This window comes from Parus major, chromosome 3, assembly GCF_001522545.3.
Source record: "Parus major isolate Abel chromosome 3, Parus_major1.1, whole genome shotgun sequence".
Lineage (NCBI taxonomy): Eukaryota > Metazoa > Chordata > Aves > Passeriformes > Paridae > Parus > Parus major.
The window spans coordinates 86,770,068-86,790,731 of NC_031770.1; the positions used below are offsets into that span (position 1 = coordinate 86,770,068).

The window sequence follows — 20,664 nt, forward strand, 5'->3', positions numbered from 1 at the left end:
GCAGCCAGGATTTTCTGGGAGTTTTAATGGAATTTTTAAGACTTCTTGAAGCTTGCAGGTAGGAATCCTTGGGGAAGTCATAGGGCATTTATGCGAATCAGTAGCATGCGTTGCTAACAAATCTTGGAAAGTGGAAAATTCAAAATTGAAAAAGGGTAAAAGGCATAATTCATAAATGGCAAGTTACACTTGCCAGTAGCTAACAGTCCAGTCAACAGAAAGTTTGAGTCTGGTTTAACAGGAATCAAAAAATGTAGCAGTGTTTACCATATTCTAACAGAGCACCATATCTGAGACAGGTACAACAGAAACATAAATTATACCATTGGTGGTGGGACATACTTAGAAGAAAAAGAGAATACACATTGGCTAGGTCAGAGAAGACAAAAGCTGATACAATAGGAACTGGAAAGATTCAAAGTTGATGTAAGATGTTAGTTTAGGACAGAATTACCACAAAAATTTGATAAGAAGGTGATGAAGTCATGATTAGCTGTAGTACAAAACAAAAATCTTTCTTCCTGTATGTACATTAGGGAACTAGAGTAGTCTGATTTTGCTATAAAGATTTCTAAAATTCTATAAATACCATTAATGTAAAACTTCTTGAGCTGTTTGCCCTAGATACAGAGTTTTTTTAAGGAGATAGATTATAATATTTGTGTAAGAAAACTGGGCTCTCATATCATAGATTATGGAACAGTGTCCTTGACTTTAAGTTAAATTGTCCACACAAGCAGGTTAAATAGTTGAAAAAATTATGATCTCTATAATTGCACAATGGTATATTCAAGGTTGCACATATGTTGTAGGGAGGGCTGTTACTACAAAAGCTTAGGAATCACTGCTGTAGAACAAGTTTCCCAAGAGGTGTACAGAAAATCCCTCTCAAATACTTTGCCAGTAATTGATAAGCAAGGGTTTGATCAAGACCATTGAGGGGACATAGGGATTTGAGCTGTTAATCATGTAGCCAGCACTGAACCTCCTTAAATGCTACACACTAAATGCAAAGAAAACAGGAGGAATGGAAAACTTAGGGCACATAGAAGAATTTTTATTGCCTCATTTATCAACATGCCTTTCCAGAATTGGAGAATTCCATTCTTAGAATTAATCTTAATAATAGAAATAAAAATTTAGTGTAACAGAAGAGCAAGGCAGGACATGTAAGCAAAACTATAGAGTTTAAATTATGTTGAAATATTTGTAGCTGAGCCTTGACCACTATTGTAAATTCCCCAAAAGATCTACATGAAAAATATCCAAAGAGCAATTCAACTTCATATATAAGTAAAAAAGAGGGTAAATAAACAAGAGTATAGGCATTAGACCATGCTCTTCTAGATAATGGTAAGCACAAAACTGTTAGTTTTGTACAGGCAACCCAAAAGAAAGGATGGTTTGGTAAAAATAGTGATCCTTTCTGAGAGCAATTGTGTTCCAAGACAAAAAAATGTATTCAAAATCAAGGGAAACTGAGAGGGCATACAACTACTGAATGCAAGATCAAAACTCTGGCTGGGACTGATGAACAACAAGTTTAATTAATGATGAAATAGAACATAAAAGGTAAGTTTTCACAAGGTGTGGAACCTGTGTAATTAAAAGCACAAAAATATTGCAGAGAATAACAAGAGAAAAAAATAATTTGTAACCATAAACTATGGGCCAGAAAATATCTAGTGTTTTTCAACAAGATTTTTTAACAGTGATTTATTCTTTTATGAGAAGTATTAGTAGATATAAGTATAGTAACAAGGCAAGCTAGTAGGAAAGGCAAATAGTTGTTGCTGACATAAAGACCAGAAGGGAAGGGCAAGATCATTGAATTAAAATGGTTCCTAAAATTCCTGCTTCTTAGAAGGTAGAAATTAATCTCTCTTTAGAATTAGATGTAGAACTTCCTTGAGTAGTCCAAGTAATATGGATGGACTAAGCTCAGGATATTCATGCAGCCTCCTTATTGAAATGGAAACAATTTTCCATATACATGTTGGGTTGAGATAGAAACATTATCATGAAATGCTACATATTCTACATTAGGTATTACATACATATAGAGAGAGTTTATATCAAAACTTTACCTACTTTTTTTCAGAATATGGATTATTTGGCCAGCATTTGTGTTAACTCAGTAATATTTTAATTAGTTATGGCAGAAGGGAAATTAGATCAATAAAATAATGTATGTACGAAATGTTGAAAGAAATATACTGAAATGTATATAGAATAAAGAAATGTCTGGATTGTGGATGTCCACAGTATTACATTAAGGAGGTATTATTTTCTGATGTACTTCATTTCATGCATAAAGCAGACATAAAATGTTAAATGTCTAATGCTCTAGAAATATTTATGTCATGCTGCCGACTATTTAGGCAGCTTAGGAAAAATCTTTCAGACAGTAGGCAGTCTGAATTCTTGACCAGTTGCCTTTTGCTGTTTAATTATTGCTGTAGAGATTTATTTATTTATTTTTAAATTTCATGGTTCTGGGAAGCACACAATTTTAGAGAGGAGTAAAAGGAACAGGCAGCAGAAACATATGTCATTGCAGCACACAAGTACACAAAATCTTTGTCATCTTGTTTGTGCTCACTGCAGCTTTAAAGATATAAATCTAGAAACTGAGAAGTTGAAAAACTGGTTTATGCATAGGGCTTAAGATAAAAGCCATCAGTTTTAGAGTGTAGGGAAATGATGTGTATTGTTCCAGGGAGATCTATGAAAACGACTTATCTCTAAGGAGAAACAATAGCTGCAGTTTTTACTGGAATTAGGCATTCCATTTTTTCTTTGTCTTTTAGAAAAGCAATGCTTACTTGATGCTTCAAGGTAATTTCTGAAGTCCTTGTTTTAAACTGATTTTCCCAGTATTTTTTCACCTCTTTTATCAGTCTTCTGTCAATAGCTTTCCCTTGACACCTACTCTTTGTTCTAGATGCTAATGATTATTTTTATTTGGTCTATAGCATTGTACAGGTAGAAATTTGAACTGAGGCAAAATATTTTTCAGTTGATGTGTGAAACAAGACTAAGTGAAAATTATCATAATTACAATATTATAATTTTGTAATTATGATAAAATTTTGTAAAAATTATTATAATTACAAAATTTAAAATACCAAGGAAAAATAATAAATAGATTATGAAAAACAAGTTATTTAAATTGGAGTTTGTTAGATTTCTGAGCCCTTCAGTGTGTTTTTCCTATTCAAACACACATACATAATTTACAGAGGGAAATTGCCTTTTTACAGTGCCTAATATTTTACACACCTTTGATTTTGATTTATGTTCCTACTTATGTTTTGCTGAACAACCTAAGTACCTAAACTAATGATTATGGGACTGCTATAATATCTCTGCTGTTTGCAAACATTGGTTCATAAATAGTTCATGGTAAAGAGACAAACATCTATGATACTGTTCTGATGAGCAAAACAGTAGAGAGCTTATGGCAAAAGAATCCTGTTGAAATCCTGTTACCTGCAGAGGTCAATTCCATAATATTTCTCTGCAATGGAATCCAGTGATGTAAATGACCATAACTGTGACAGCAGATATTTAGCTTCTATGCTCTGCATATTCCATCACTTTGCATCTCCCAGAAGGCCCATAGACAGAGTTGAGAAATGCAGGATTTCCAATATTTCGGAGAAACAGAAGTAAAAATAACATCTGTCTCATCTCAAGTAACAACTTCCCAGATGTTTCTACACCTCATATCATTAAAGTTATGTTCATGCCACCTGAACAACTAAAAATAGAGAGAAATAAGACTATATTTTCTAACACAAAGAACTGTAATAACTTTCAGTTGTTTTCCATCTCTGTTAATTTCTGGAAGTTTTGAACATGCTATGTTACTACAAAAATTGTTAACCTTTCTGAGATAATTCCTCAAATATATCTATACATATTTAATACATTCACAAATAAATGTTTTAAACGAATTGCTGTATCAGTTTGATTTAAAAAAAACTATGTGGATACCAACAATACTTATGAGATTCTGTTTACACCTTCAGTTTTTCTAATGTGACATAAAAAACAATAAATTATGCTTGACAAATAAAAGCCATTTTACTGTAGCATGCCTCGTATCACATCAGTAATGTCATGATTTAAAAGAGTTTTATACAGTAATATATTTGACATATCAAACATTTTAAAGCAGTTCCCCTCATCGTCTATTTCCTCTTGCAACATATGAAATAATTTGGAAACATGTCGTTCCGATTGGGAACGGCCGGAAAGAACGACACAGACTCTCGAGGGAGTCAGAACAAGAGGATCCTTCAGTTTATTGCTTGCAGGCCTGCTTTATAGACAGATACGTGGAAAGTACAGAAAGGAAACTCTTATTGGTTAGTAAACTGCTACATTACCATCATTGGTCAGTGGGGTTCACCACCCCCCTGACTTTCTCCTGCAAGGAAAACAAGGAACACATAACAACACCTCCAAGGCTGTTTTGTGTCCCTGAGGATTGTTTTAATTCCTTCTCATGTTTTTCCCAGACTACTTTCTCAGGCAAGCCTGAGGAGCTGTGCGGCCTGTAATCTGTACAGGCACTGTCAGAATTTAGCATCCATAGAAACATGTCTGTATTTCTCTAAAAATTACATACCCAAATAAATTTTAGTTTAAGTATCCCAGAAGATCACAGCTGTGTGTGGCAGCAGTTGTAGTTTATACAAAGTAACCTAATGTATTAAAATACCCTTTAAATTGTGTATGACTATCATGTAAAATACAAGAGCCCTTGCATGTTAGACTCATGAGGAATCTCATCTTCAATGTAAATAAACTACCAATTCTTTCTTTAAACCATTTACATTTGGGTATAAGCATTTTAGCTAGCCTTTTGAATAAGAAGGTAATATAATTGGTACCTGTTCAAGAATATGCCTAAAACAAATATCTTATTAGTATCTGCAGTATTTGTTTTGAAGTTTGAACTCTCTTGCTTGTACAAGTGATGTGCACAGTGTTGCACTGCTTCCTTTTTGTAATTTACTCTGAAAACATATTTAAGGTCTGAATTAACATTGGCTTATTGTCATATGACTTTATTGAAATGTCCTTTATAAAATCATGTTAAATTCTAAATATTCTAGTGTACAGACATGCAAAAAAATTGAATGAAATAATATTTTGGGATCCTTTTAAGCAGATTTGTGTGTTTCTGAATAAACATTTTAGTTGAAAGCAGGCTTTCATTAAATCTTCTGCAAAGTTGCTAGAAATGTTAAAAATTCCTTAGAAAAAGTTACTGCATTAATTCACAAGTTTTTATCACAGACCAAAATATTATCTAAGTAGTTGTTTGTAATTTTTCATAGTATATGTCATTATGAAAAAAAAATTTAATAAAAAGTGAGAATTTGTCAGCAAGCATAAGAAAACATTATAGTAAATTGAATTCTTTGCTCAATTCAAAATGTAGATAGACAGTAAAATTTTTGATGAAATTGTTATTTTTCTCCATTTGCAGGAAAAATATATGAAGTAGAATACCTGCTATATGTTTGCTTATTTGGTCTTTTCAAGGTATTGATATATTGCTATGGGCTAGAAAAATATGTACAACTGAATTCAAAAAATATGTTTATATAATGCTTTGTGTGTTCACTCCTGTATTATTTACTTCAAAAAGACCATAAAACATCCATAACTAGAGAGGATGGTAGGCAAAGGCAGAATGAGAAATGCCTCCATTTTCCACTTTATATTTTCTAATCTGATAACTGTGGTATTTTTTTAAGATGCTTGCTTAAATATTCTATAGTATCACAAAAAAAAAAGAGATTATTTTGTATAAAAGCTGTTAAATTTTATTTTCAGTTTTGCTTTGTTATCTTCACAACTCTTCTGCTATAGCATTATAAAACTTTAATATATCTGCATATCTGTGAGTTATTTATAATGTTGCATTGGTTTACCTTCAGTGTGTCCTTTTCAGTGAAGTTTCATTTTCTCTGCCCACTGGCAGCCTTCCACTCAGTAATTAAATTTAGTTTTAGAAATTTCAAACATTACAAATAAATGAGGAATTAAAGATGAGGAAGTTGACTACATATAGTCCTGTGAGTCCTTGTGTCTTTCATTCATTATGCCCTCCAATTTCTTAATTAAACCAGAGTTAGAGAAATATATTGTCATCTTTTCTGCTCTTACTCAGTGGCACTGAATGGCATGTATCAAACACCTACTGAATATTTTGTGTGTCAGTGACTTCTACCTACTCACACAACCAGGCCTAGTACTTAACTTGGTCTGTGGTGTATTAGTTCACAGTTATTTTACCTTTCTTTTTTCCTTAATCAAACGACAGGCAAGAATAGATGAAGGTTCAGCAGCATTAAGATGCAGATTACACATGGTACAGATAAGAAAAGTGTTTGGCTGATTCACTCTGGTTGAGGTTATTTGCATACAATAAACTAAACCATTCAGAGTACAAAGTTGCCTGTGCTGAGGGAGATACTTCAAAACAGTACACTGAGACAATTTTTCTCTCTATTACAATTCTTCTCCAGTTTTTTTGGGGGAATTGGTGGTTTGTTTTGGGCTTTTTTGTTTGGATTTGGTTTTGTTGGGTTTTTTGTTTGGTTTTTTTTTGTGCAACATACAAATAGGAAATAAAACGAGGGCATCCTTTCATGCTCAACAGATTTCTGATAACAGCGTAAGTGGCTATAATTGAAAGACTAGTTTGAAAAATGTTGCAGGCTTCATTTTTCTAGCTTTATAGTAACATTGCTATGAAACCTTCAGCAATTATTAAGAACTCATTTCAGTTGGGTCTGAAACTTATGGAACAGAAATAATCCTAATAAGAAAATACCAGTTGTTTTGATGTGGACTCGTATTTAGATCATATATTGAAGTACCAGCAGAGGTTTCTTTCTACAGTTTTCTCTGCAACTCCAAGACACTTATTTCTTCCAGTCATAATTTTCTCTAGATTAAAATAAATTCTACTATTCTAACAGTGGTCTTTCATGATTTATGCACCTCCATTAAGTACTTTGAAAACCATAAATATATAACAAAATATAAATGATTATTCTTATTCAGGTATCTAAAAAAGTACAGATAGAAATTTTTGCTTATTGTTTTAATAAAGAATCCAGTAGTACCTTTGCCATATTTATAGCAATATAAACTGAATATCAAAAGCTAAATTTAAAGTTGTTTCAAATTCATCTTTTATCTAAGTGATGTTCAAAATCCCTTTGGTGAACTCTATTAATGGTCTTTAGACAATCTGCAATCAGCACTCAAAATTAGTCATACAATGCAAATATTTGCTCATTGCAATGGTTTAATTTCTCCATCAACTGAAAACAAATACATTGAATTTGTGCAAAATTCAACTACATAGCTATAGTTTCTTCTTCCCATGTATAGCATTTTAACACAAGTATGCATTTAGCAGAACACCTACTTATGCAAGTGTTATAAGATGTAGTATGCTGTCTAAGAGTAGAAATAGGGTTCGTGTATCACTAAAGACATTTAAGTGTCTTAGTTCATTTTAGTACCCATTCTGGAACATTTGCACAGGCAAATGTATTATGCAAGTGATGGACTGTGCAGATAAGATTTTAATCACATTTTTTCTTCATTTAAATATTAAAACCAGTTGTGTTGTTTTGGTTTATTTTTCAGCGACTGACTGCTTTGAATAAATGTGTTCCACTAACTTCCACTACTGTCTCTAATGTATTAATTACTGAATTAACTTTAAGTTTCTTATTTTGTCCCACACTCTTCAATAAAGACTTTTCAGTCCTTTAAAATGGGTTATATTTCCCCAGCATATTTATCCAGCTGCTCTATCCAAATCTGTCCTCTCTGGTTCAATAAAGTATGTTGAAACTTCCTATACTGTCTGGAAATTAAATTGCTAAACCTACAGATCAAAAACAGTTGGAGAAAGTTCTTTCAGGGCTACTTCTACTTGTAGTCCTGGTCTTAGGATGAGTGAACAATGAGAGCTGGTTCCTTCAGAAGCAAAGGTCAGTCAGAAGTCTCACAGTATGAGAATGAGGCAGGAAGGACAGCACTAGTGGCTGTGTCCAGGAACAGCAGAGGATGTCAGTCAATGTGACAGGGAATGGGCAGATCCAAGCCAGGGAGCCTGTCTGTAGGCCAAAGTCAGCATACTGCACAATAGGCACTGGCCATTACTGCAACACAACCCAGTCAGACACCTAGGGCAGCAATCTTCAGCTTAAATGCTCCAAAGAGAAGACCTAGCCATTGCTGATGCTTCTCTCAGCCTTTTCTTAAATAGCTTTGAGTGCAGCTGAGGCTTCCCAGGCTGGCCACTTTGTCTGAGTTAGTCCAGGGCTCAAATAGACAAACCTCCATGAGAATCTGTGACCCTTTTATTCACATCAAATAGCAGAGTTCATTCATTCACAGTTAATGAAATGTGTGTTTCAGGATTTGAGGGTACTTACTGTGAAGTTAACAGTGACGAGTGCATCTCCCATCCATGCCAGAATGGAGGTCTCTGTGTGGACGGGGTCAACCACTACAGGTCAGGAAAATTACTTGAATGACAGATATGATTCATGGATTTTTATCATCTAGTTTTTCCTTTGGTACTTTGCCGGTCTAATGTTTACTGACCTTCAGTGGAGGGGGTGGGCAGGAAGCTTTTATTTTTTTTGACATAGTTACATTATAGTCTAAATCTTTTTGTGTGCAAAAAGTAGTGCATATACACCATAAGAACAACCCCAAGAATTTATTCTTGGGCTAATTAAAATCATAAGGATCTAATTTTAAGAAGTAGAGTTGTTTTTAGTCCAGTTAAAATAATACAAAAAATCTGAATTTAAATTAATACAAAAACTTCTTGAAGAATGTAGATATAGCTGTTACATAAGAAAGCTTGCAATTATTTCTCTTTGATTATGATTACCCTCACAATATCTGGGTGCCTCCAGTGAACAGTGATTTTGTTCTTCCCCAAGAACTGGCAGTCTTACTGGAAGTCTCTGTGAGGAGAACTATGATGTTCACAGTGAATTTTTTCTCATCTTCAGTCTGAGGCCTTCTTGAAGCCTCACCAGCACCCCCAAGTCCTCAGCAGGGCTGTTCTTAATCTGTTCATTCCCCAGCCTGCTTTGATACCAGGGTTGCTTTGACCCAGGTGCAGCACCTCACACTTGGTCTTGCTAAATCCCATGGAATTCCCAAGGGCCCACTTCTCAAGGTTTTCTAGGTCCCTCTGCATGTCATCCTGTCCTTTAGAAGTGGAACAGAAAAGGCTAATATTGTAACACCATGGTCATTTCAGTGTCTCACACCCTCACCCTAGATGCTATTCCAGAGCTGAAGCTATGCATGAGAGATGTCAAAACAAGTGAAAAGCAGCTCAGGCCAAGGCAAGCTAACTAAGCTTTTGCACAGTGGGGACAGCACAAAGCCTGTGGCTTTCAGCTAAGGATAGCAAAAACTTTATTTACTGTGCTTCAGACACTGTACTTTTCGATGCTTGTTAAAGAACAGCCCCTTGCAATTACCAGTAAAAAGCAAACATGATTTTGGTACCATTTAATGAATACCTCTCAACATCTACCATATTTTTCCAGAATCTTTATAATGACATAAAAAGTAATGTAGAGACATCCTTTTTGGTAGGTGCTCCTGCCAACATGGCTTTACTGGCACCCTGTGTGAAGTGGAGATTAATGAATGCTTGTCAAGACCTTGCAAGAACAATGGAACTTGCCTGGATCTCATAAACAGGTTAGTTACTACTAAATGAAAAGTTTCCCTGATTTCCTTATGTTAATTCCTTATGTTAATTCTGCTTTTGGGTGGGACCTTCACCACACAACAAGTTAAAACGGAGTAAGCAAATGCTACTGACTCAGTTTTTTGTTTCTAATGTCATGTTAAAAGGAAGATAGAAGGGAAAATGTCTTCTGCACAACTTGGTCTTTTTCCTCCTTACTTTTTTTTCCATTTGGAAAAAGATTGAAATAGAAGAAAATTTATCTAGAGTTAAATTGCTACAAACCCTGTGCTTGTTCAACAGCACTTCACAAGTTATTCAGAGACTTGTGCCAGATCATTAGCCATTAAGTAATTTCTTATACCTTCAGTTAAAATTACTGCACCAAATTTTTCTATTAATTTAACAAAAAGTAAATCACCTTCTGTGCTTCAGAAACTTGGAAATGAGAAAACTCGGTTCGTTATTTTAATATGCATGAGGATTAGGGAGATCTACTTGGCATCAGGAGATACATATGACTTTAAAATATTGCAATAGATCCTCCTGTTACTTCCATTGACATACCTGATTTTCCTTTTTCTAAAGATTCATTTGTAAATGTGCACCTGGCTATTATGGGTCTCTGTGTGAGATGGACGTAAATGAGTGTGAAACTTTGCCTTGCTTACATGGAGGAAGCTGCATCAACAGGCTTGGAGGCTATCAGTGCCTCTGTCTAGCTGGATTCACAGGTATGATCTACTCTTTACCACAGGCAAGAAGCTTATTTCACAGGTTTTACATAGTTTTAATTTTATAGCAAAAATAAAAATTGTCTCCTTATTGGAGGATAAATCAATACTAACTTAAGCAGAATTTTATCTAATTCTTTTGAAGTAGCTCATTAGAATATTATTTATATTTAGACTTGAATTTAATTTCTCTAATCACCCATACATTCAGTTATTGTATAGTGAAAAGAAAATTAATGTGTATGCTTTTTAATTTAGCTGTGAAAAAAACTATTACCATAGATACAGAGTAAATTTTGCAAACCATAAAATTCTTTCTTGTTGTTTGAATTTGCAAAGAACCATAGAAGCACCTTGACTTTTTGACCCATTGGATCAACATCATAGCCTTTAGTGCTAATCTTTACATTTTTACAGAGTGATGACAAAATATTCAATGGGTAGAGATGCAGTAAAATTTCTCTAAAATGATCTTGACTTTTATTATATGCTCTGTGTGCTGCAGAGCTAGTTCATACACGATGTTTTGATAGATCCATCTTAAGCAGCATGAAAACACACGGGATCCTATGACTGCAGAAATATTTACAGTTGTTTCCTCAAGTTGAATCATTTCTGCATTTTTTCTGCATAAAATGTTTTTCCTATCTATTCCAGCCCATGATGATTGCCACATAATGTACAAGATAAAAAAGGATGCAATTTGCATCCACTGAACTGAGAGGAATGTAATTCTCCACAGAACAAAAAACAAGTACAGTTTTGGGAATTTCTATATAGCTGAATATCCTTCTTCCTTTCACCACAAATCTTAGTCCTCAGATCACTTGTGCACTGTTCTTCAAAATAATCCTTGACATTTCAGCAAAAAATGAAAAAATCAATATAATTTTCCTGCCTAAACCTTTTAAAGCCTCCCCCTGTAATATTTTCTTCACATGGCCTGTGCTCTAAGTAGGATTTCTTGGGTGTCACAGAAACTTCTGTTCATTAGGCAGTGATGCTGCAGATGCAATTTCTAACTAAGAAATGTTAAAACAGTTGTATTAACTTTTATGTACCTGTTTCTGGAAGAATTTCCTGTTATATTTATAAAAGACAAGATGCCTGCACATGAACACTTAGGAGATGCTAATTTGAAAAGGAGCAAGCAATCTGCAGGTGTGCTTTTGTCTTGATTCTTCATTATTGACAAAACAGTTTGACTTTAGTGCTTTTCCCTAACATATTTAACCAACAAGGATAAGATGTGGGGTTTTGTTGTGGGGTTTTTTGTTATTCTTTTTATCCAATTAGCTGCAATTTAGGAATAACCTTTCAAAGACAAGGCCCCTTTAAAGACAGATGACAGCATGAATTGTTCCCAAATCAGATGAATTTTAAAAAAAATGTTTTAATATACTGACAACTTTAATCATCAACTATTAAAATATTATATACTTATAAATGAATGGAGACTAGAAACAAATTTAAATATATTGAATTGGTTAGGCCAAATTATGTTAATATATTTCAATTTGTTTAATAAATCTTATTTTAAAATTATTAATTTTTATTAGATATTCTGAATTTTTTTTCTGCTCATCATGTAATTTATCGTCTTAGAGAAGGAAGTCTTTAGACACTAATCTCTGCTCTGTTGCCTCTAAAATTTTGACATATAATGTATCTCTTAAAATTTTAAGTTCTCCATGAAGTTATGTTATTTTGGATTTATTTTACATTTATAATTTTATTTCATTTAAAATAGGTTTTTAACAAAAATACATTAGAAATAATTTGTTAACTATTAAAATATAGGTTTTTTTATCTACACTGCTAATATAAAATCTTATGCTTTGTACATCACATAGACACTTAAAAAAATTATCACCATTCAGACTGAAAACGCACAGGTGTATTCTGTCATGATTTCAATCACAGAGACAATAGTCTTCCTAAGCTCTAAATATCACTAACGCACCTTGGTTAAAATTCTTACACCAGATACTTTAGAGAATAAAACTTTGGTGATCTGGGCATATAAGAAACTGTTTTTTTCCTAGGCCAAAATAAGAAGTAAAGTGATTTCATAAAGCAATTCTGAAAGTCCTAATACTCAATATCACAGATGTTACTGCTTATTGCTTGTATCTTGACAGTATCAGTGTTAGATATAAAAACATAAAATAGAAGATACCTTGTCAGTCACTGACTCTAAAACCCGTTTTGTCTAAAGAGCCATTTATTGGCTGGAGTAATGAATGTTACTGCTTATAACAGTAACTGTTGAATTTATACTTCAAATCTAAAGAAACAAACAACCAAATATTTTGCTTTGTATTGTACCAACTATGAGACTTAATGTGCATAGAGAATAGATATTTTGAGTAAGAAAACACCACATTGCCATAGTCTTCTTTACACTAATATAACCTTTGAAATATGTCTTGCTCAGGGACTGCTTTTCTCTACATGATTCCAGAATCCTTTGATTTTGTAAATGTTGTTATAAATGCAGAAAATTTGCTAATAATCTAAGGGCATCAAAGGGTATGTAACAATTATTTTGGCTTGATAGATTACCAAGGTTCTTTATTAAAGAATCTGAAGATACACTGTAAACAAGTGGAACTTTTATGACTGTTTGTGGAATTATAAATCAAATGGAATTTAATCAGCAAATTAAAACTAGAAGCAAAAATATAATCTAGGAGTACAGAAATATCTTCACTGATACAAAGTGGTCTGATGTTGCATTCTGAATGTGTATTACAGATTTATGTAAAGAACAAAATTTTAAAAATATCTCAATAATTCACTGAATTTGAATAATAATGAAAATAATGAAATAATAATGAAAACACTGATATTAATTTCACTTCATATGCTCAGTATAAAATTGTAAAAGAAAGAAGTAATTAAACACAATGTGTTACAATCTCTTGCCCTGAAGGTCACTTTCATGACTGAGGTGTTAATCACTTCTTCTAAATCCTGACATCTGAATAAACTCACATCCAAATATAACCTGGATGACTCAGACATTCTTCAAGTGAAATAATTTTCATGTTCATGAAAAATTTATTTTACACTCAAGTATAATCCATAAGTGTCTGGGTCAGCAACTTTACTGCAAAATGGATTTAATAAAAATACAAGTTTTTTGACTAGAACTTTGTTAATTTTTATTTGCTTAATTTGAAAGGATTCTAGGATTACCAAATTGTGATTGTCTTCATTGAAAGACGATCATTCTCAAGACTTTACTTGCTGGTTTTCTTTATTTGAGGTTAAGAAAACAAGTTTAAGATCTCTTTGAGAGACTAAAGTGTTTGGGTTTTTTTAAATGTTGGGTTGACATTTTCCAGCTGCCAGCTGATGATCCAGCTATTCTTGCAGTCCCTCTCATCAACAGAATAAGAAAATAAAGATAAAAAAACTCATGAGTCAGTGATATAGAAGGTAACATTGAGTGCAGTGAGTTTGCTGATGACACTGAGCTGTGTGGTGCAGCTGATTTGCTGGAGGGAAGGGATGCCATCCAGAGGGACCTTGCCACACACGGTGAACTCGTGGGAACCTCATGAAGCTCAACAAAGCCAAGTGCAAGGTCTTGCATGTGTGTCTGGACAATCCCAGACTGGAACTGTTTGTTGACAAGGAGGTCAGGGCAACATGACATGGCAGTGTGCACTTGCAGCCCAGAAAGCCACCCATATTGCGGACTGCAGCAAAAGCAATGTGGCCAGCAGGTTGAGGGAGGTGATTTTCCCTCTCTGCTCTGCTCCTGTGAGCCCCCACCTCGAGTACTGCATCCAGCTCAGGTATTCCAGCACAAGAACAACACAGGCCCTTTGAAATAAGTCCAGAGGAAGGTCACAAAAAATGATGAGAAGGTTGGAACACCTCTCCTGTGAAGGAGGAAAATGGGGCAGGCGGAAAGGTTGGGGCTGTTACGCCTGGAGAAGTGAAGACTACAGGGAGACCTAATAGAAGCCTTCAAGTATGTATAGGGGGCCTGCAAGAAAGCTGCAGAGGGACTTTTTGAATTTTACATGATAGGACAAGGGGGAATGGCTTTAAACTAAAAGAGGCAGCTGCATCTGTCATGAGGCAATACCTGATCTCTTCTCACAGAAGGTACCTTGCAGCTCATCAATCAACACTTGCTCACCTCCAGTCAATATTAAAAATAATATTTCAGTGGCTAAAATAGCATGTGTATTAAAATGAGCTATACAAATTCAAAATTCTTGTTCAAACTGACAATTACTGGCTATCATCCAAAAGATGCCAAAAATGACTAAGTACTGTAAAATCACTGATTTCTGGTCATTTCTGTAGAGCAGTAATTATTTCTTAGCTCAAAATAGTTATTCTGTTAAGCACAGATCTACCCTTTCTATCTTATTTTCTCTAAGCAATGAGTACAAACTGACATCTGGAAGTGACTAAGTGTGTACTTAAGTTATATGTTAAATGAAGTCAAAATCTTAAAGGCTTAAATAACTCAGCTTGTATTTTATCTTTTACATAATTTTTGAGGCAAGTCTTCCTTATCAGCAGCCTCAGAACCTGCTGCTCATCTTGTCTATGTGACAATGAAAACTCTGCTCCACTATCCTTACAATGAATTTACCCAACAAAAAAGTCCCACAAAATCTAATCTATTAAAAGGAAGAGAAGTTTACTTTATCTTTTTGACCTTCCCAGTTGCTTTTACAGCTTTGTACTGCCAGTCACCTCTGGTAGCGATTGCATCTGCACTCCTCAAGCCTCTGCCTGCATTTCTTGCTATTGATATCCAGTGGAAGAAGAGTAACTGCACTGCTATCTGAAGTGACTACTTATTTAGTCAAAGGGGAGGAATCTAATGGCATGCCCCTTGAAATGTTAAAGCAAGAGGCAGCTTACATATAAAGAGGTCAAAACTGATTGCCACACTGAGAACAAATTCAAAATGCAGGCTGACAGATCTGAATTTCTGTACTAAATGTAGAGTTTTTGATGTCTTTTGGTTTAAATATTAGAGCATTTATGTAAGTTTATGGAACTTTGGAAACTTTAGGTTTGGTGAACACACTGTAAGAAGGGCACAAATTTGCTTCATGCATTTTCCTGAGAAGTGCTATAATGTCTGTGCTGTATTCTGATTTGTGAGGAAACGAGGGGACTTTTGCTGGGCTTGTTGAGCTTTAGCAATAGGAGAAAATAGTCCACAATAGTTCTTGTATTTGAGGAAAAATTTATTTTATGTGATCAGTAAAAGCTGTCATACCGAATAGCAGTGACCGTCAACTAGTAAGGTAGAGAAAGGTATAGTTTCAAAGAAATTAAGTTACTGAACAGCTGAAAATCCTATTTGTAGGAAAAATGTCTCAATAGTGTATGAAAAGTCTCTTGTCCTTAAGGAGACAAAGTCAATGATTACCTAAACTTTTACAGATTATGCTCAAAATATACAATCCTATAGTCCATTCATAATGAGTATTTGGCAACAGAAGCTTTCACTGTGTATACAAATAAAATCTGTGATTTGAACTCGGAACAGTACACTCCCCTTGTTTTGTACAATATAATTGTTTTGGGTTACAGATCTGCACCTCTAGGGACAAAAATCACGGTCTTTTGGCAAAGAATATCTAAATGTGAAGTGTTTGTTCTTCATGCTCATTAGTTTCTAATTTAAATATATTTACTACAGCAATTCTAACATGATTTCACCAATGTGTTCTACAGTTAATTACTATTTATCTTCAAACAGAAACAGCTTCTTTTTTTTGGATTTATAGTAAAAATGTAAAAGAGTATAGTAAAAGAGGAATAAGTTGAACTCTACTTCCTTTTTTTTATCTGCCTAAAAAAACCAGCAAATTATTTGTGAATTTTCTTTAAGAATAGCAGCTGTGTAGGAAATACCACTTCATAATGATAAAAGGGGCAGTGTTCATCAACTCATATTAGGACTACGACCCATTCCCCATTTTACCTACTGCCTAAAGTGGTAAAAAAATCTCAGTTTGATTGTCACGTTTTCCTCCAAGTTTTTGCTCACTCAAAGTGGTTGCTAAAAGGTTTCAAACAACCTCTGCTGCTTTTTGCATACATTACTCCATACTGACTGAAAAAAATCTTGAATCCAATTCTTGCATATAATATAAGATAATGATGATTTATTCTCCCTTACATTCTCTGTCTTTCTGTGTCTGGTCTGTTTAATAATAATAGTAATAATAATTTATGCCAAATAAGAAAAAACAAACAAGCAAGACTTGAAAGAAAAGCAACAAACCAAATAAAAAAAAAAACCAGCCTAGAAATATTTTCAAAATAAACTAATCCAGTATGTGAGACATGTATGCATTCTGTCAGTTTATGTGAAACACTCTATTTCAAGTAGATGTGGAAACATTTGAGCACAATTTTTAATTCATTAGTGAAAATGGAGGAAGGTGATCTGGTAGACTCACACAACTGACAGCAGTAAGGATATTGTATTGTCACAGTTCAAAATTTGCAAGCTATTTTGAATGGATTTAAAAAAAAATAGCTGCATCAGAATTGTGCAGCCCCAGGGTAATTTTTTCTCCTCAAAGGCATGGAAGTAAAGTCATTGTGACATGGATGAAGCAGTTTCACTGCTCAGAATATCTTTCCTAGGGAGTCTGACTCTCTAATGCACTATCTAGACAGATGCTGACAGTTCTTTCCTCAGTTTTTTAGTTTCTGAACATCTTCAGCACCTAACTTTCCCTATGGATTTCATGAAAAGGCTGGTTGCCTCTCTCAAAATAATGGATTTTTCTTCAGCATCCAAGAATATTGACACTGTTCTTGTAATTTCTGTCCCGTTGCCACAATTTTGATGAGAATAGTAACAGTAATAATAAGAAGAAAAACATGAACAACAAGAATTCCTTCAGGAAACTGTGCTACAAAAGAATAGAATCAATGTTAAATATTGTACCCTAATTATGGAAGTGCTGCTTAGAAGTTCTGTGTTTTGCCTTATGTTTTAGATCATGATGCTGCTTATACCATGTAACTATCGTTCTTAGGACAAACATGTATTATTTAACAGAAAATAAATATTTAATTGAACTGAGACAATGTCCAGCTAAACAGATAGTAACAGAAACAGCTAACATAAATATAACCTATGAGATCAGTGTCTAAGGCTAAAGCATATGTAGAATCCTTTCCTGAAAATATTTTGTTTAAAATGAAGAATCAGAGGGTAGGACTATCCTGTGAGAACATTTGAGAGCTTCTGGTAATGTGAACACTGCAAAGGCAAGTGAGCACTTCCTCATCACTGGTGAGGCCATACCTCAAATCCTGTGTTCAGTTCTGAGTCCATTGCTACAAAGAAGATTGAGGTGCTGGATGATATCCAGAGAAGGGTGGTGAAGCTGGTACAGAGTCTAGAGCGTAAGTCTTATGAGGAGCAGCTCAGTCTCTTCTCAGCTAACTCTTTTCAGGTAACAAGTGACAGAATAAGAAGAAAACTTCTCAGGTTGTGCCAGGGGAGGCTTAGATTGGATATTAGGAAAAATTCTTCACTGAAAGAGTGGCCAAGCATTAGAACAGATTGTGCAGGGAAATGGTGTACCACCATCCCTGGAAGTGTTCAAAATGCTTGTGTGGCACTTGGGGATATGGTTTAGCACTGAGCAAAGTGGTGCTAAGATAATGTTTGGATTCAATGATCTTAGAGATCTTTTCCAACCTTAAGAATTCTGCAGTTCTAAGTGATTATATCTAGATCTTATTATTGTAAGCTATGAGGTGAGAATTTGAACTATCTTGGGCTACTAGACCCAAAATCAGTGGTTCACCATAATTATACCAACAGCTAATTGGTGAAAGTCCTGATGCAACTGTTAGAGTTTTCCCTAAATGTTATTGCTAACTAGGAGAGTCTTTGTGCTTTTCATGCAGTGTAACTTTGGAGAGATCTTTGAACATATTCAATTATGTCATTATGCATGCTTTAAAGGAGTCTCTATTTTGTACGAGTTACCAAGGTCCAGGGGACTGAAATCTCAATTTCCACACAAATTAGTCTGCTAAAAATACTAATACAAAGGAACATTTAAGCAGTTCTAATGTGAGAGCACCACAAAGGAACATGACACATCATAATGCCAGTCTATTCTTCTGTGATTCCATGGTATTTCTTTGAGTTTTGTGTAAGTTGTAAATGTGCTTAATATCTTTTATATTAAATTATTATAGTATTTATAAAATAAAATACTTTAATACAAGAATATTTCAATAACTATTTCTCATGCTGCAGTTTGTTTTACTGTGCACTGAAATATTCTTGTTTGGTTTTGGCCAGGACAGGGTTGATTTTTGCAGTAGCAAGAAAGGGGCATGACTAAGGCTGTGATGTTATTCTATACCAATTCAGGTCATTGTTGGGATCAGTTGGAAAGGGAGTCTCTCTTCCAGTGGAAAGGGGCTCCTTCAAACAAAATCTGGTGAGGAAAACTGTCCAGTATTTGTTTATTTTCATGGGTTTTCCATATAAATTGTTTCTCTTCCTTGTACATTATTGTTCCTTCCTTGTTATTAATATTGTTGTTATTGTTTATTTCCTTGTCTCATTTCTGCTTCCAGTAATTTTTTATTGTCTCAGCTCTTGATCTTTGCCTTTTGTGCCTCCAGTTGTAGCGGGGTGAAGAAGAAGAGGCAGCATGGTTCTAGTGGCAGCACTAAATAGGGAAATATGGTTTCTAACCCACAACAACTGGGAACTAGTTAGAAAGAAGGAAGCAAATTAATCAGATAGAACTCGTAAGATAGAAACAAGCAATCCATCATTTAAAAACCTGTGGATGTTTCAGTCAGTCACAGCAATAAATATCTAAAGCAATGACTGCTGACAGATGGTTTCAGTTTGCAAAACACAACATGTTATACATTAAAACAGGTGCTATAAAGATGAGCTTCTTATTTCCAAAAAAATATGGCCATGGTAGCATCTTTTTGGATTTATTTGGGAGAGATTGAATTTGACCAAATTTTTATAAAAAATAGTAAGGAAATTATGAGGGTATAATAAAATACATACTATTCACAAGTAATTTTTCATATACCATCATCATATTCTTGTTGCATTTTCATCTGCTTCCATGCACCCATGTCATACTTCTGATCCTATTCATTTTGTCATTAACTGGGTCAAGCTCTACAGGAGAAATTTCATCCTTGAATCAGAATAAATCAAGCTGGAAGGGTCCTTCTGATGTCTCTAGTCCAATTGCTTGATGAAATCAGTTTTAGCTGTGGGGTCAGATTAGGATGGTCAAGTCTTTGTCCAGTTCAGTTTGGAAAATTTCCAAGAAGAGAATAGTTCTCACATCTGATAGAACATTTGAACTATTATGTGAATAATACATTCCTTTACTCATAGTAAATGTGATTTCTTGTGTCCCAAGAAGAGAAAGAGAAGTTGAGTCTTTGGCTGAACAGCAAACTTTGTCTTTTATTGTCATTTGACTCTAAAAAATGCCTCCATTTTAAATAAGACGATTACATACAACACAAAACATGCCTAATAGAGAAGAAAATTAAAACTACTACTACTACTAGTAATAATGATAATGATAGTAGTATTAGTAGTGATGATGATGATGATGATAATAATAATAATAGCAGTGTATCCTGGAGATATTCATGTTATAGAGTGATTATGAATTAAATATGATTTTTTTTACACAAAGCTACATTTATATTGCTTTAGAATGATGACAGAACATTTCTTTATGCCTTTAACACATAGTAAAGCTCTTCAAATTTCCCTTATTTCAATTTTATTTTACATGTCATTTTATATCACAACGTTCAAATAATAAACAATGACTCAGTTATAGATATACAGTATACTGGATAAAACTCTTTTCCTTTGTAAGATAGGTGAGTGTGTTTATATTATTATAGGAAATACAGGAAATATATACATATTATATTCAGTAAAAAGTGACAATACAATTATTTTTTCCATATTGAACTGTATTAGTTCATATGAGAGATATGTTGTCTCTTAGAAATTTGTCTTTCACTTAAAGTTTTCAGTTATCTTTTAGTTTTAAAATTATTCCTCAATTTTAATAAAGTAATTGATCACCATAAATGCTATGTTCTTAAAATCAAAGTTAAGAAGTCATAGATATT

General features: G+C 34.0%; 1 protein-coding gene across 1 annotated transcript in view; it reads left to right on the forward strand.

Annotated features, from left to right (window-relative positions):
• Positions 1-20,664, forward strand: part of EYS (eyes shut homolog) — a 706,806-nt gene that overhangs the window by 274,942 nt on the left and 411,200 nt on the right. The window contains exons 22-24 of the mRNA XM_015621104.2: positions 8,464-8,560; positions 9,670-9,777; positions 10,355-10,500. Of these exons, the coding sequence (XP_015476590.1) occupies positions 8,464-8,560; positions 9,670-9,777; positions 10,355-10,500 (351 nt within the window). The remainder of the gene's footprint in view (positions 1-8,463; positions 8,561-9,669; positions 9,778-10,354; positions 10,501-20,664) is intronic.